Source organism: Gavialis gangeticus, unplaced genomic scaffold (assembly GCF_001723915.1).
Source record: "Gavialis gangeticus isolate Ggan-Ray unplaced genomic scaffold, GavGan_comp1, whole genome shotgun sequence".
Classification (NCBI taxonomy): domain Eukaryota; kingdom Metazoa; phylum Chordata; order Crocodylia; family Gavialidae; genus Gavialis; species Gavialis gangeticus.
In genome coordinates, this window is record NW_017728997.1 from 15,760,314 (window position 1) to 15,773,700 (window position 13,387).

The following is a 13,387-nucleotide window of genomic DNA, read 5'->3' on the forward strand; positions in this document are numbered from 1 at the left end:
ACCTCTGCTTTTCATGGCTAGACAGTATGGTAGGGCAGCCCATCATCATGACATTTCCCAGGGGGAGTTAGTTGTGCTCCTTGTGCAAAGCAATTACCTTCTTGCATGCGAACCACTGGCCAGCTAGTCTCCACTTGGCTCTAAAAATAGCCACTACCCCTTTCTTAAAGGGTGCCACAAACCATGCAGCAGAGGGTTAAGCAGCAACCCATCCCTATGGCAAACATCTTGCTAGCTGTCATTACATACGGAACCTTATACCCTCAAGCAAAGCTCTACAGACTTCAAGGTCCTTCAGTTTTTACCCACTCCCCTAGTTATCCATGGGGAATGCCAATAGATCCTGCCATCTCCTGACCTCACTGACTTACTGTAGCTAAGTGGTAAAAGGGAGATAATTACCAAGGGCTGAGCCCTCTGATGTGAAAATCAGCACAGCTCCACGACCCCAAGGAACACTGATTTATACCAGCTGAGAATTGGGTCCAAAACTTTTGTTGGTGTTTGAAAAGGCTGTAACCACCCATGGAACAAGAGACCAAAAAAAGGTAAGCATTTTAAAATGAAGGTCTCTCTTCCCCCATCCCCTCCAATAACTAGACATGCTTGGGGCGTGGAAAAAGTCGTTTTCCATTAAAAATGCAAATTCTGTCAAAGTTGAAAAGAAACGTATTGGTTTCCATGGCAATTTCACTGGGAGGCTCTCTCCGGACCATTTCATTTCCCAGCGGAACAAAACCAAATTCTGACCCATGGAAGTTTTGGCAGGATCTGAACTGTTGTTTTTTGGCCAGGCCTTTAAATAATCAAAAATACAAGTCAGAGTTAAATACAGAGAAGCATAAATGAATGCATGAGTTTTTGAGCTCAAAACCATGATCTGAAGAAGCCAATCTGCTTTGCATTGTCAGGTCCAATGAAATAGGAAAAAGAGATGGTTGTCACCTTTCGAGCCATTTTTAAGCTGCTCTCCTCCTGAACTGTGAACAGTGGGATGTGACATTATGCTCTTCATTCACTTTGTTTCCAGTTTCCATTAGCATTATTTGAAAAAAAAAAAAAAAGCAAAAATGAAAGGCCGCGGTCGGAAAATCTAAGCACAAAAGGCTAAAACCAGACATAAAAGGCACTGCTGAGAGCAGAGTATGAAACTGTATTGTAGAAGAAGGTAACAAAAGCTGGGACCTATTTCTTAGTGTCCATCCTGGAAGTTTAGTTTATATAATTAGATAATGTAGCTCACAATCCCCCGCTGCGCTGATGTATTACTGAACACAAGTCCTTTAGGACTGTATAGTAACTCATTCATGTTGCTCGCATCATTCAGGAGGAGTATATATGGTGCTCACACACCCGGCAGCAAGGGGACTAAATTGGCTCGATTTTCGCAGGCCGGACAGTTATGAAGTTAACAGTATTCAACTCAACGGTGGTAATTCAGAAATCTTTTGATGAGGCGGACAACAAGTACCATCTTTGATGGGGCTTTCTTTGTACACACATATAGTGTGCCTGAAACTCAAGTACACTGGTAGTAAGTAGCTGCATATCAGGGCTTGTCTTTTAACTCCCAGTTTTCAGGGCAACACAGCCGAAAAACAAAAGGCATTACAAAATGTAATCTGAAGAAAATCACAAACACAGGATTAACATGAGCAACTGCTGGGTCCTTTGGTGTAGAGAAGTACCTAGTGCTTCTGGGCACTTGGATAGTGGCATAAATCAAAACTGAAATGATAATCAGCTCATTTGGATGAGCAGAAATAATTGTGAGCAGGTGCTTTTACACAGCAGCAGGGCTTGGGTGGAGGTCTTGCTGGGGACATTGAAATACGGGGCAGAGCACGTGACAAATAGGGTGCTTCGTGCAAGGTATAATTACATACATGGTGCTGTTGCACCTTGTGTAATTTGGCCCTGTCTGCAAATGGCTTTTCAGAAATGAATTTTTACAACATCTCAATATGCATGGATGTGGACATCGGGAAATCATTTATTTGCAAAGTAGATGCTGAGTTAATGAAGTTTCTTTGTTCCATTTTCTAGATTGAGGATTGAACTCCAAAAAATTAGTATTATTTTGAAATACGTAGTTGAATGATCCAGAAATCAATAAGCAACTTCTTGTGTGCTACGGGTTATAGACTCATAGAAAATTAGGTCAGAAGGGACCTCAGGAGGTCATCTAGTCTAACCCTGCATTTAAAAGCATGCCTATAAGTGTGCTCCATACTGCTAAAATACAATGACTTGCATTGGTTTGGGGATTGCAGCCAGAGGAGAAATAGGAATCACTGGGGATACAGCTAAGATTAGCGAGAAGAAATTAAAGAGAAAGTGTAGGGTGAATGCCAGGAAAACTTTGTGAACAGGAAGACGTAGGGTAATCTTCGTGAGATGCAGGAGCAAGTATATTATTAGGGACACTTCCTTATAGGCTGGACAAAGCACTAGAAATTTGTTATGTGGGATGATATTGCCCTGGTTGAGTGACTTTAATACATTGTTTCTTTGCAGCTCACTGTACAGATTGCTTCAGAAGACATGGCTCTCTGAGCATCAAGTTTCGGCTGGTGGGTGACTGAGGCACCAGGCTTAAATGAATTGCTGGTCTTGTTTCAAAGAAAAATTCAACTCAATGGCAAACGTTAGGGTTAGATTCTGGCTCCATTAGAGAGCTGTATATCTGGAATTCCCTGCATTAGAGCCAATGGATTTATGCAGTAGTAAAAATGGCTTTAAATCAAAACCATGGTTGTGCGGCATAAATTGTTCAGACACTGAATCATCCTTGCCTTTCTCCAGTCCCGGATGCAGAGCAGGAACCTCAGACATACTGCACGCCAAGGGCTGCGTGACCATGTTTGAAAGGTCATGCTCCTCCCTGATGGGAGAAATAATGCTCATTTATTGTTAACGAGGATCATGAATCAGTAACAAAGGGAGAAGAAAGTCCCTTTCAGGATGCACAGTCTTCCTCCTCGTCTCCAAGGCTGCTTCTCTGCATGGAGCAGCACTTTGCCATTTTTATGTCTGGAGCTCTCTTCTGCTGACAAAAATTAGCCTGAATGCACAGAAGATGTCAAGGTCTCTACAGCCTCTTCAGTGTGAGAGGCAAAAGGATCTTGGGCTATAATTAAAAAAATAGATATACTTTCAAAAGAGTGTCATCCCCAACAGAGAGGAGGAAGAGACAGGAGTGTGCTCTTTCTTGTTTCAATTGCATTGATTAAGTGCAGGGTGGAAATCTGTTCTGGAGTTACAGGGACCATGATTACAAAGAAGGCTAATGACATCCGGGGCTGCATTGGGAGGAGCGTTGCCAGCAGATGGAGGGAAGTGAGTCTTCCCCTTTATTTGGCACTGATGAGGCCACATCTGGAGTCCTGTGTCCACTTTTGGCCCCCCACTACAGAAAGGATGTGGCCAAGTTGGAAAGAGTCCAGTGGAGGGCGATGAAAATGGTTCAGGGGCTGGGGGACAGGACTTGTGAGGAGTGGCTGAGGGATTTAGGGGCTTGAGGGGGGGATTGAATAGCAGCCTTCATCTCCCTGCAGGGGGATTGCAAAGAAGATGGAGCTGGACTGTTCTCTGTGGGGGCAGATGACAGGACAAGGAGCAATGGGCTCAAGCTGCAGCACGGGAAATTGAGGTTAGATATTAGGAAAAAACTTTTTCATGGGGATAGCAGCAAAGCACTGGAAGAGGTTACCCAGGGAGGTGGTGGACTTTCCATTCCTTGGAGGTTTTTAAGGCCTGGGCAGACAAAGCTGTGGCTGGGATGATGCAGTTGGGGCTGGTCCTGCTTGGAACAGGGGGTTGGACTAGATGTGACCCCCGAGGTACACATCTTCTATGAGTCTATAATGCTATCATGTTAATATTATATATAATATTATTTATTGTTCGCTCAGTCTTTCAAAGTCCACCTTCTGCTTACATACCCATAAATTTTCTCTTGATACCATACGTCATGTTTGGCTGAAAGGATGTCCACACGTGTGCCTCAGGGCACAAGTCAAACAAATGAGGTGCAGGAAGCACTGCTGCAATGACACAGGAGCAGAGTTTGCTGCTCCTTCTCCGCACCTGGCACAGGCCAGGAGAGGCTGTGGGCTAGCTGGACCACGAGTCTGAATTTGGGTTGGCAATGCTCCTGTTCAAGGGATATGCCCACATAGTTTACACTCTCTCTCCATAAGCCTGGGTGCTCATAGTCGTGCTCATATGGCATGCTAATGCCTTTGTGGCTATCTGTTGGGAATGTGTGGAGGCACAAAGAAACAAGGCCAAGTGAGACATTTAGTTTCCAGTGTGGTGTGGGCCCCAGGGTCCCAAACCTGCTGCATAAAAAGCCTTTTAAATCGGTCACCTTGAAATCCCCTCTTTCCAATTGAAAGCCAGGCCAGAGGATGCACCTCGATTCAAATCTCATTTGCCTGCCTTCATCCCAGTGTTCAGTGCAGCATTGTTTGTTTGTCGGAAGCTGTTCACATTTATCCATAAAAGCCGAATCGTCTGGGCCCTGCAGCTGTGACTTGCGAGAACGAAGAACAGAGATCCTATGGTGCCCCTGACAATGGAGAGGAAAGCAGTGGCTGACGCCTCTGCATGTTTTCTATCATTTCAAGTCCTGTAGCAAGGCATGGATTTTTGAAATCCAGCACTCCCTTATTCAAGTGCTTCAGTGCGACTGTTGACAGCCATGACAGCTACAAGCATAGTTTGAGTCTTTGCAGCATCTTATTTCTAACTCCCACCCACACCTCCTCCAGTTGTCAGCCAATAATCAGAACTCAGAAGGCAACTTGGGGAAGGGGGGGAATATCCCTGCTGGGTGAATACAAACTTATTCAACTGTGGAGGGCAGGAGGGAAATAATCAATGGGAAATTCACCCTACTTCCCAAGCTGACGTATTCTAGAGGGGGTATGGCATGGTGAGGTTCGGCATTATGGACTCAGTACCGCGTGGGCAGATGCTCGGGTCCATGCCGAGTCCTCTGAAAGCCAGCAGAGCTTGGCAGAAACACAAAGGTTTGCTTCTGTGGGTCTAACTGCAGAAGCAGGCAGGAGTCGTGAAAACAAGACAGATCTTGGAAAGCAGATTGGCTGCCATTACAAGAGTTGCATCCACCATCTTGTCAAGCTGTAAAAAATGCAGCAAACCCATCATTTAAGATGACGGTGAAGGAGAAGAAAAAGGGACTGTTTGTGAACAGCAGTCAAAGGAAGGACCTTTAAGGAAAATGTAATTAAAACCAACTGATTTGCAATGGAAACTAAGGGCCAGATGTCCAAAGCTCGGTGGATACAATTGTGTGTATTGTGTATATATTTTTCTGGCACCTGATGTGTACCACACAGTGATTATCTTCAAAAGCCCCCAAATACTAACTTGTCAAATGACATTTTGTTTCTAACGGGGAACTCTACATGGAAATCTATCATTTCCATAATTCCACTGGATTAACTCTGCACTGCTGTGGGGATCCTATTTTCGAGTTGCACCTCAAATTAGTTAGAAAGACACAAATATGCAGAAGGTATTTGCAAATAAATTGCTCTTTTCAACATTGAACGCATAGTAGATCTGGCCATTTTCTTCCACAAGCCATGCTATACGTCCTTTTTATAGAGACAACGGACCCATTCTGACTATTTAGCTCGGTTTTATTAACTTTTTCTGTAGAATAATATTTTATAACCATGTAAATGAAAAGTTCTTTAATATAGGGCACTGTAATGAATGTTGGTGGAATGACCTATTTGGAAGTGAATCTTGTTACAAATACATATAACTCAATTTTTAGAACCAAGCTCATGAATGCTAAAGAGAGAAGAAAGGGGTGCAGAACACTAATAAAACAATAAACATTTGTAATAAACCAAAATATGACTGTGGAATAATATATGCAAACTGAAAATATCTGCAATCAAGGACTGACAGCAGTTCCCATTGTTTCAAAAATGCTATATGCCAAGTAGGGCTGTCGTGGTGAACATCATTAGTAGTACTTTATGCATAATGAAGTCATAAGCAAAACAGTATATAATTTGCAGTTGTATCAGGGTCCCGGTATACTTGGTTTGAGATTGCAATACGCATGCTTTGTTCTTTTATCACGCACTCGTATAGCAATGCAATATAGAAGAGTCAATTTATATTGTAAAAATAATGATAGGGACATTCTCCGTCCTTTAGGTTTTATAGAAGTGGAATCATTATCAGCAAGGGAAATTTCAGCTTCAATGGTTTTTCCACCCCACCCCACCTCTTCTGTTCTGTTTTTTAAGAGAGCCAGGCAACTTAGGAGCCTAAGCCCCAATTTAAAAAGTGATTAAGGGCCAGACACATATAAAGGTGCCTGACAATGCAAATCAGCCGAATGAGATTTTCAGCACTGCTTCACTAATACTAATATTGCAAAGGGCCTCTTGGCTTATTGAGCCTGGCACCTAGCAACCACAGGCCACCATGGCATAAAATGCCTATTGGAAACAGATCCAGGTCTCTCTTTTCCTCTACTGGAAGGATGCTGAGAACCTCAGTCCTTTTGGGGTTAGAAAGTCTTTTCTAATTTCCATCCTTTCAGCTTGATTGATTCAGAGCCCATTTTATTCTTGTGCCAACACTCTCCAGTAGCTTAAATCATTTTTTCCTTCCCTGGTGCTTACTCCATTGCTGTGTTATAGACAGCAATCGTGTCCCCTCCTGTCCTTTGCTGTGTTAGATTAAAGCAGCACAAGTCTCCTAGTCTTCTTGCATAAGGGTCTTCCATTGCCCTGATTGTGCCGTGGGCTTTTCTTACTTTGAATGCAATGTTCCTGAGTGTGCACAGATGAGGTCTCCTTGCTACCTGATAGTCATATTTTCCTGCCTCAGCTCAAAATACCGCTTTTATATGGCTGCATTACCTTGCAATCTCCTTGCCTGATTACAGATCTATTGCTATGATAATGGGAGTCAGATGCTTGGCAATCTTAGGACTGTTGGTTGTAGCCGTATTGGTCTAAGGACACAGGCAGACACGGTTATCTGTGTTAATGTGATCTCTCTTATTAGACCAACTAAATAGCTGGAAAAATTCTTTGCAAGTTTTTGGACATGAATACCCTTTTTTAGGTGCCTGAAAGCTTGCAAAGAACATTTTTTCCAACTATTTATTTGGTTTAATAAGAGATACCACATTCACCCAGACAACCTTGTCTGGCAATTTTAGGTGCCTTTGGAAATCTCAACAGACAGGTCAGGTCTCTGTACCTTAACCTGCCTGTCTTTGAATATATTGCTCTTTTGAGTCTGTGTCCCATCTATCGGCAACAAGACTTATGCTCGTAGGTCTCTCCTGAACACACCAGGTTGTCTTCAAAGGGCTCATCTATATTGTGGAACTATTGATGCTCTTGCTGTCAGCAGAGCCTCCCAGTCCAGACAGGGTTTATATTGGAAGGAGAGGGGTGGGTTTTTTGCTGGTGCAGTTTCATTATCTTCCCGAATGGCCCTCAGAAGCCCTCTTCAATCAGCAGGGCTATGCCCAAACTGGCAGTTTTGCTAGCTGTGCTGCACTGGCGCAGCCCGACCTGACATGGCCAGCCAAACCTTTGTGGTAGACATCAGACCCGAGTTACCGAAGTGCTTTTCAAGATGCACTATTATTATCCCAAACAGGGGCCTTAACCAAGGCCCCTTTTAATCCATGGCAGTCTTTCCGCTGCTTTGAATCAGACCATCCCCTAAGTTGCATCCCCAAAAAAAGAACGAAGAATCAAAAGGAGTTACCTGAAAGGATAGGCAAAGGCTATGTCAATGTTGAGGTCACTCTCTGTCTTGTTTGCACAGTCCACACTGAGGCGCAGTCCTCCAGAATACCCACCGCATGTTGCAAATGCAAAGATGGCAAAAAGCTGTGAAGAATAAACAACAGCTTAGTTTTACTTCCAACACAATCAAATGCATCTGTGCAAGTAGCTTCCACACTTAAAGCCACAGCTTGCTAACTGGTGAACTCTTAACGCACATCATCATCATCATCACTCATTGAGAACAGTCAAGAGCAGCACCCTGTAGTTTCTTTTCCACCTGTCTTTTGACACCAACGCAAGCTGGTGAGTCTGAAAATAAGGAAGCATCTCTAATGAGGAGGCACAATTAGAAGACTCCCCTGCTTTTAGTGCTACCAATTAGTACTAGCCAATTTAGGACCTAGCGAACAACAAGGCATGCACAAAGAAAGACTGGAACCAGAGTTATTTGAGGCCCTTAAATGCAGGTAAAATCACTGCATAATGTTGTAAGAAGCCAAGGTAGGGATGCCGATGGAGCGATGAAAAGGCAGAGACATGGTTTATGTGGCTACATTTTATAAAACACGCGAAACATGTAATCGCCTTGCCCTTCGCTGATTTGCATACGGCAATGCATAACTTTGAATAACGATGCACACTATTTATTTTTCTTCAATCGTTATCTGTGGCAGATATGGAGATGCAATTAATCAATACCCAAGCAAAAAGAAAGCAAACCAAACTACAGAATAAATTCAGTCAGTCAGTCTAGACATGGACAAAAACGATTGTCGTTCAGATTTTAGGCTTATTTTATCTCGATCCTCAAAGGGGGAGTAGAGGAAAATGTGTGGGGAGCGGATGCAGTCATGCTAATTTCTTTTTGGATCAGTTTTGAATGCAGAAAGGCAAAAAGTGAAACTGGTTTTGCAGAACTTCATCAATTGACGCGGGGTGAAATGCGACTCTCTGGAGTGCGGTAATGATCATACTAACAACAAAGGTCGGTGACTAAGGAGGAATGCAAGGCTGAACATATGTCAAATAAAGCCGAGACCGTACTTGAGCACTGAAGAAGCAGCAACACGCAAAGTACATTAGAGGCAGAATGAAAGCCACAGTAAAGAGGATTAGGAAGATGGGAATTAGAGAACTGTGGCGTACACTAACCCCTTAAAAGCACCTGGCCCCAATTAGCACGCAGTGTCCGTCAAGGTCCTGCTGACCGCTCCCATTCACAGCACAACTGCAGCCAGGCTGGGAGTTTCATTATCTTGCTGTCTTTGCATCTGCACAACAGATTATATACGTCTACTCTAACTCTCTCTGTGTTATAATTGGAAATGTATACGGACGTTATCACGTCAAAAGATTGCCAGGTTAGTGACCTGGCCATTTCCGGAGCATTGGCTAGACTCCAGCTCCATTTTGGAGATCCCCATCAAGACTAGGCAGACGATCCCAGCTCCCTGAACAACTGGTAGGATGTTACTATCTCCTGTCCATCCAGACAGCACACATAACATGCGCATCTGCTGCACGCGGCGGGTGGTAACTCGTACTCATTTCTCTGTTGGCTGGTCCTGTACGTGGCAGACAGCCTTGCTCAAGAAGCTTGACACCTAATTAAGACCAACACCAAGTAGGCAGAGCATTTTGGGAAGGATGAAGAGGAGGTGATTAGAGAGGAAACATTGTACCTTACTACCTCCATCCTTGGAGGTGTTTGAGACCTGGCTAGACAAAGCTTTGGCTGGGATGATGTAGTTGGGGCTGGTCCTGCTGTGAGCAGGGGCTGGACTAGATGTGAACTCCTGAGGTCCCTTCCTACCCTCGTGGTCTGTGTTTCTATACCTCCCAGGGGCCAAACCCCCACCCCCAAAACTCAGAGGGTTTCTGTTACTACAGGAATGGAGTCTGTGCAAATCCCATAGAGAACGGTTCATTTTTACAACTTCGTTAAACATTACTGAGCCTCCACTTCTGTCTCTCATGAGGCCTCCAGAACCTGGCCAGCCAGCAATGAATCATAAGGTCTGTTTACACCACAGCACTGGCTTACTTCACCCTCAGTCTCCTCTCTTCTCCTTCTGTTGCCCGTCCCTTTCTCCTTCCCCACATTGTGCCATGACCCGAGATGGCCAGTGTTTTGGGGTTTGGTTCTTGCACCTCACACAATGGGGTGTTGGTTTGGACCTGATGAGGCCAGCACATTTTAAACAATGAACAGCAGTGATGGGCAAGGAATAATAAACCGTTCATTAAACCCCCCTTTTTTTTATACCAGCCTGGCTGAAAAGGTGAGCAGGGAAAAGGGAAGGTAAGGTTTGCTGTAAATCATCTTGTTAAATATATACCTGGAAACCATAGCTATTCCTAGCGTAACGCGACTCAATGCACCTCGATACTAGATGAAGCTCAATCATTGCTTCTGCAAATACGGGCGTTTCTGCCCTTGGAATGAATCAACAACAATGCACCAAAACTTGGTTTTAATCATTGCATCTCAATGTGTGCAGCAAAGGTGGGAAACAATACATGTGGGCAGAATGGGAAGTATTGGTGCTGACCTGCTTCTGCCTAATTAACAGAGCTGCATATGCAACTCTCTTGCAGCTGTGCAGGGAGCCACACCGATGAATAGGTCGCAATAAATAAAACAGGAGTTGAAGAGGTGCAGAATAAGATGGCCATGCCGTAAATACCCAGCAGTGTCTCCTCTTTCCTGTCGGCTAGAGCATAGTGCACCGAGGTAAGACAAGAAAATGCACAAGTTTAAGGTGCATCATTGTGAAGGTTTGTATGCATTTATGTCAGCAGTGCGTTGTGCCCGCAGCCTCATCACTGAAGTTATTAGGAGGGTTCAAGATACTCTCCTGCTCCTCTTTAGTGCTGGACTCAAAACTGACCCTGAATTTAGACGGGAATCTTGCCTGCTTGAGACTTGTCCCCCTGCCATTAGCTTCACCAAGACCAGCTAACAGGACACTCACTTTCCTAGCAGTCTGCTCAGCCCCCTTCATGCCTTCCTCACCCCTAACCTAATGCCACAGCCTTGCAAAGCCACATGCTTCTTTCCAGTCCTGCTTCTTGGCAATGCTGATGGCTGTTTCCAGCAGGCTTTTGTGCTTTGCAAGCCTCCTTGGAGAACGTGGTGACTTTTGGGGAGAACGGGGTTGGGTGGGGATCCCATTACACAGGACTGGGGATTGCCCTCTCACTTCCGTTAGTTCTGGCTCATCTATGGCTACCACGTGGAATTGACACAGTTGCTAACGACTGGCCCCACAGGGTGTATAAAATTAATACCTCTTTTCAGAGAGTCCCTATTTCACACTGCATGGGATCTGCCAAGGACAGCTCTGGCTTCCATAATGAACTTGCAAGTACCCTTTTCCTCCAGCCCAAGCAACTCTTCTTTGTCCAGCTGCCATTTCCGCTTCCACAATTTCATGCTGTCGATTCAGAAGAGGATGTATTGAAACTAAGGTTTACTCACCAGGTTCTGCGTGTGCCCGAGATCCTTGGCAGTGGTAGGGAGGCTGTAAATCCTGCCGCCGTGCTTTATGACAGTAGGATTTCCGTGAATGGCAGCTGTAAACCCTGTAACGGGAGCTTTTATGGGCCACATCTGATAAAAACTCCGCTTGGAAGATAATTTTACTAAATTTGGCCTTTCCGAAATTGAAAAGTTTATGGGCAAAGAGAATGTGTTTTTCAATATTGCTATTTACTCCCTGCCCACAAATCTGTGCTTGCTGATACCCCCAGCTGGACTGCTCACGCACGTCACTGTTCCTATTAAAATCAGATCAGTCTTCGTCCTGCTTTACAGCTGAGCCCAGCGGCTGCACCCTTGGGCTGTGCCCCAAGTGAGGGGCAGTGCTGTCCCTGGAGGTGTGCCGACTCAGAGGCCCACCAAACCTTTCAAGCAGCAAGAGCCTTGCTCACATGTCACCTTCTAAGAGCAGGCAAATGGCACAACGCTGGCCTTTGGGGGTAGGGGATGGGTATGAATTTTTTCTGTGACTGGTAGCACTTCCTTTGACCGGTCTTATCAGTTCGATAAGCTCCAAGGCGCAGCCATTAATCCCTGCTGCACATTACATATATCGCGCACTTAACTAGCGAGTCACGCGATATATTCAGGCCAGCCACGCATGCAAATCATTATCGCACCACAAAAATGACTCTCCAACTATAAAAAGAGCCAACCAGCTGCAACATTAGTGCTTGCAAATGTGTAACAACTTTCTAGCTGGTTTATCTCCAGCTTTCATTTGAACGTGTGGCAGGACCCTAAATGTAAAAAGAAAATCAGCCCTCTGTATACCCAGCAAACTGCGCACAAGCCCATAAAGTGAGATTCTTTGCTCAAATGCCTCCTCCAAGGTGGGCCAAAACTTGTGTGTTAGACTTGAAGAACCCTAACATTTTCACAGACCCCCATTTTCACAGACCCGCATTTGGCTTCTACTGCACCCAGGAGAGAGCACAATTCACCAGCCGACTCACCCTATTCCTAAAGAAGGGTGTTTGTGCCCCAAAGCTTGCAAAAACATTTTTTTCCAACTATTTAGTTGGTCTAATAAAAGATACCATGTCTACCCCAAGAACCTTGTCAGACTTGAAGAAGTTTGTTCATCTTATCCCAGAGGAAGGGCTCTGCAATGCTTTCGATCAGTGCCCACTCCATTCGGCAGCACTTCCGTGGGCCACTTTTTTTTCTTTTGCCCACGCTGTCTGTAGCTTGGTTCTTAAAATGCTTCAGCCTGTGAACCCCTGCCCAAAGTGGCTGCGCTGGCCACTGGCTGAGAAAAAACGATTAAAAAAAGATGAGGCCCAAGACAGACAACATGGACAAGAGTTTAGGCCTGCCATTTTTTGAAGGCAGGTGAGATTACAAAAACCCTGTGCAGGAATGGGGGAATGCCGTTTCCCTCTTCCCTACTTTGTGGTTGCATTAATTGAGCACGGTTGCCAGATTTTAAACTTTAACCATGTTGGTGTTTCAAACTTCTACTTTGGGCTAAAAGAGTTCATATTGACTCACACACACCTTTAAACATAGGTTTCTTCCCCTCCCCACTTTAAAATGAAGAGCCAAATGCAATGTATGACGCATCAATGGAAACATTAAATATTGTAATATTTGCACCTTTAAACAGAAATGTTTAGGCATTTAGAATAATAAAAAATGAGGGTTGAAGGGACATCAGGAGGTCACGTTAGTCCAGTCCCTTGCTCCAAGCAGGACCAGCCCCAACTCCATCATACCAGCCAAGGCTTTGTCTACCTGGGGAGAAGGTCTGAGAAGGATACATTTCTTAGCATGGGGCTGGAATAAAAGCTAACCTTTCCCAGCACTGTAATAGAGAGACTGAGAAGCATTTGCCAAATTCTGCATTGCTTTACACTTTCTCTTCCCTGGAGGATAGCAGCCGCCAGGAACCATAGTTTGTTCCAAATGTTGTATTTCAAGCCTTGAGGCTCTCAGGCTGCACAATAATCTGTATAAATCATGCCATGGAGTCTCTTAATTAAATTCTGGGATTCGGGGGTCTGTTTATTGGTTTGTTTAAAAAAAAAAAAAAAAAAAA

General features: G+C 44.5%; 1 protein-coding gene across 2 annotated transcripts in view; it reads right to left on the minus strand.

Moving 5' to 3' along the window:
• The window catches only part of SYNPR (synaptoporin), a 164,740-nt gene that overhangs the window by 46,634 nt on the left and 104,719 nt on the right, over nt 1-13,387 (minus strand). For both annotated transcript variants that reach the window (XM_019504821.1, XM_019504822.1), the window contains one exon: nt 7,783-7,907. In XM_019504821.1, coding sequence (XP_019360366.1) covers nt 7,783-7,907 — 125 coding nt within the window. The remainder of the gene's footprint in view (nt 1-7,782; nt 7,908-13,387) is intronic.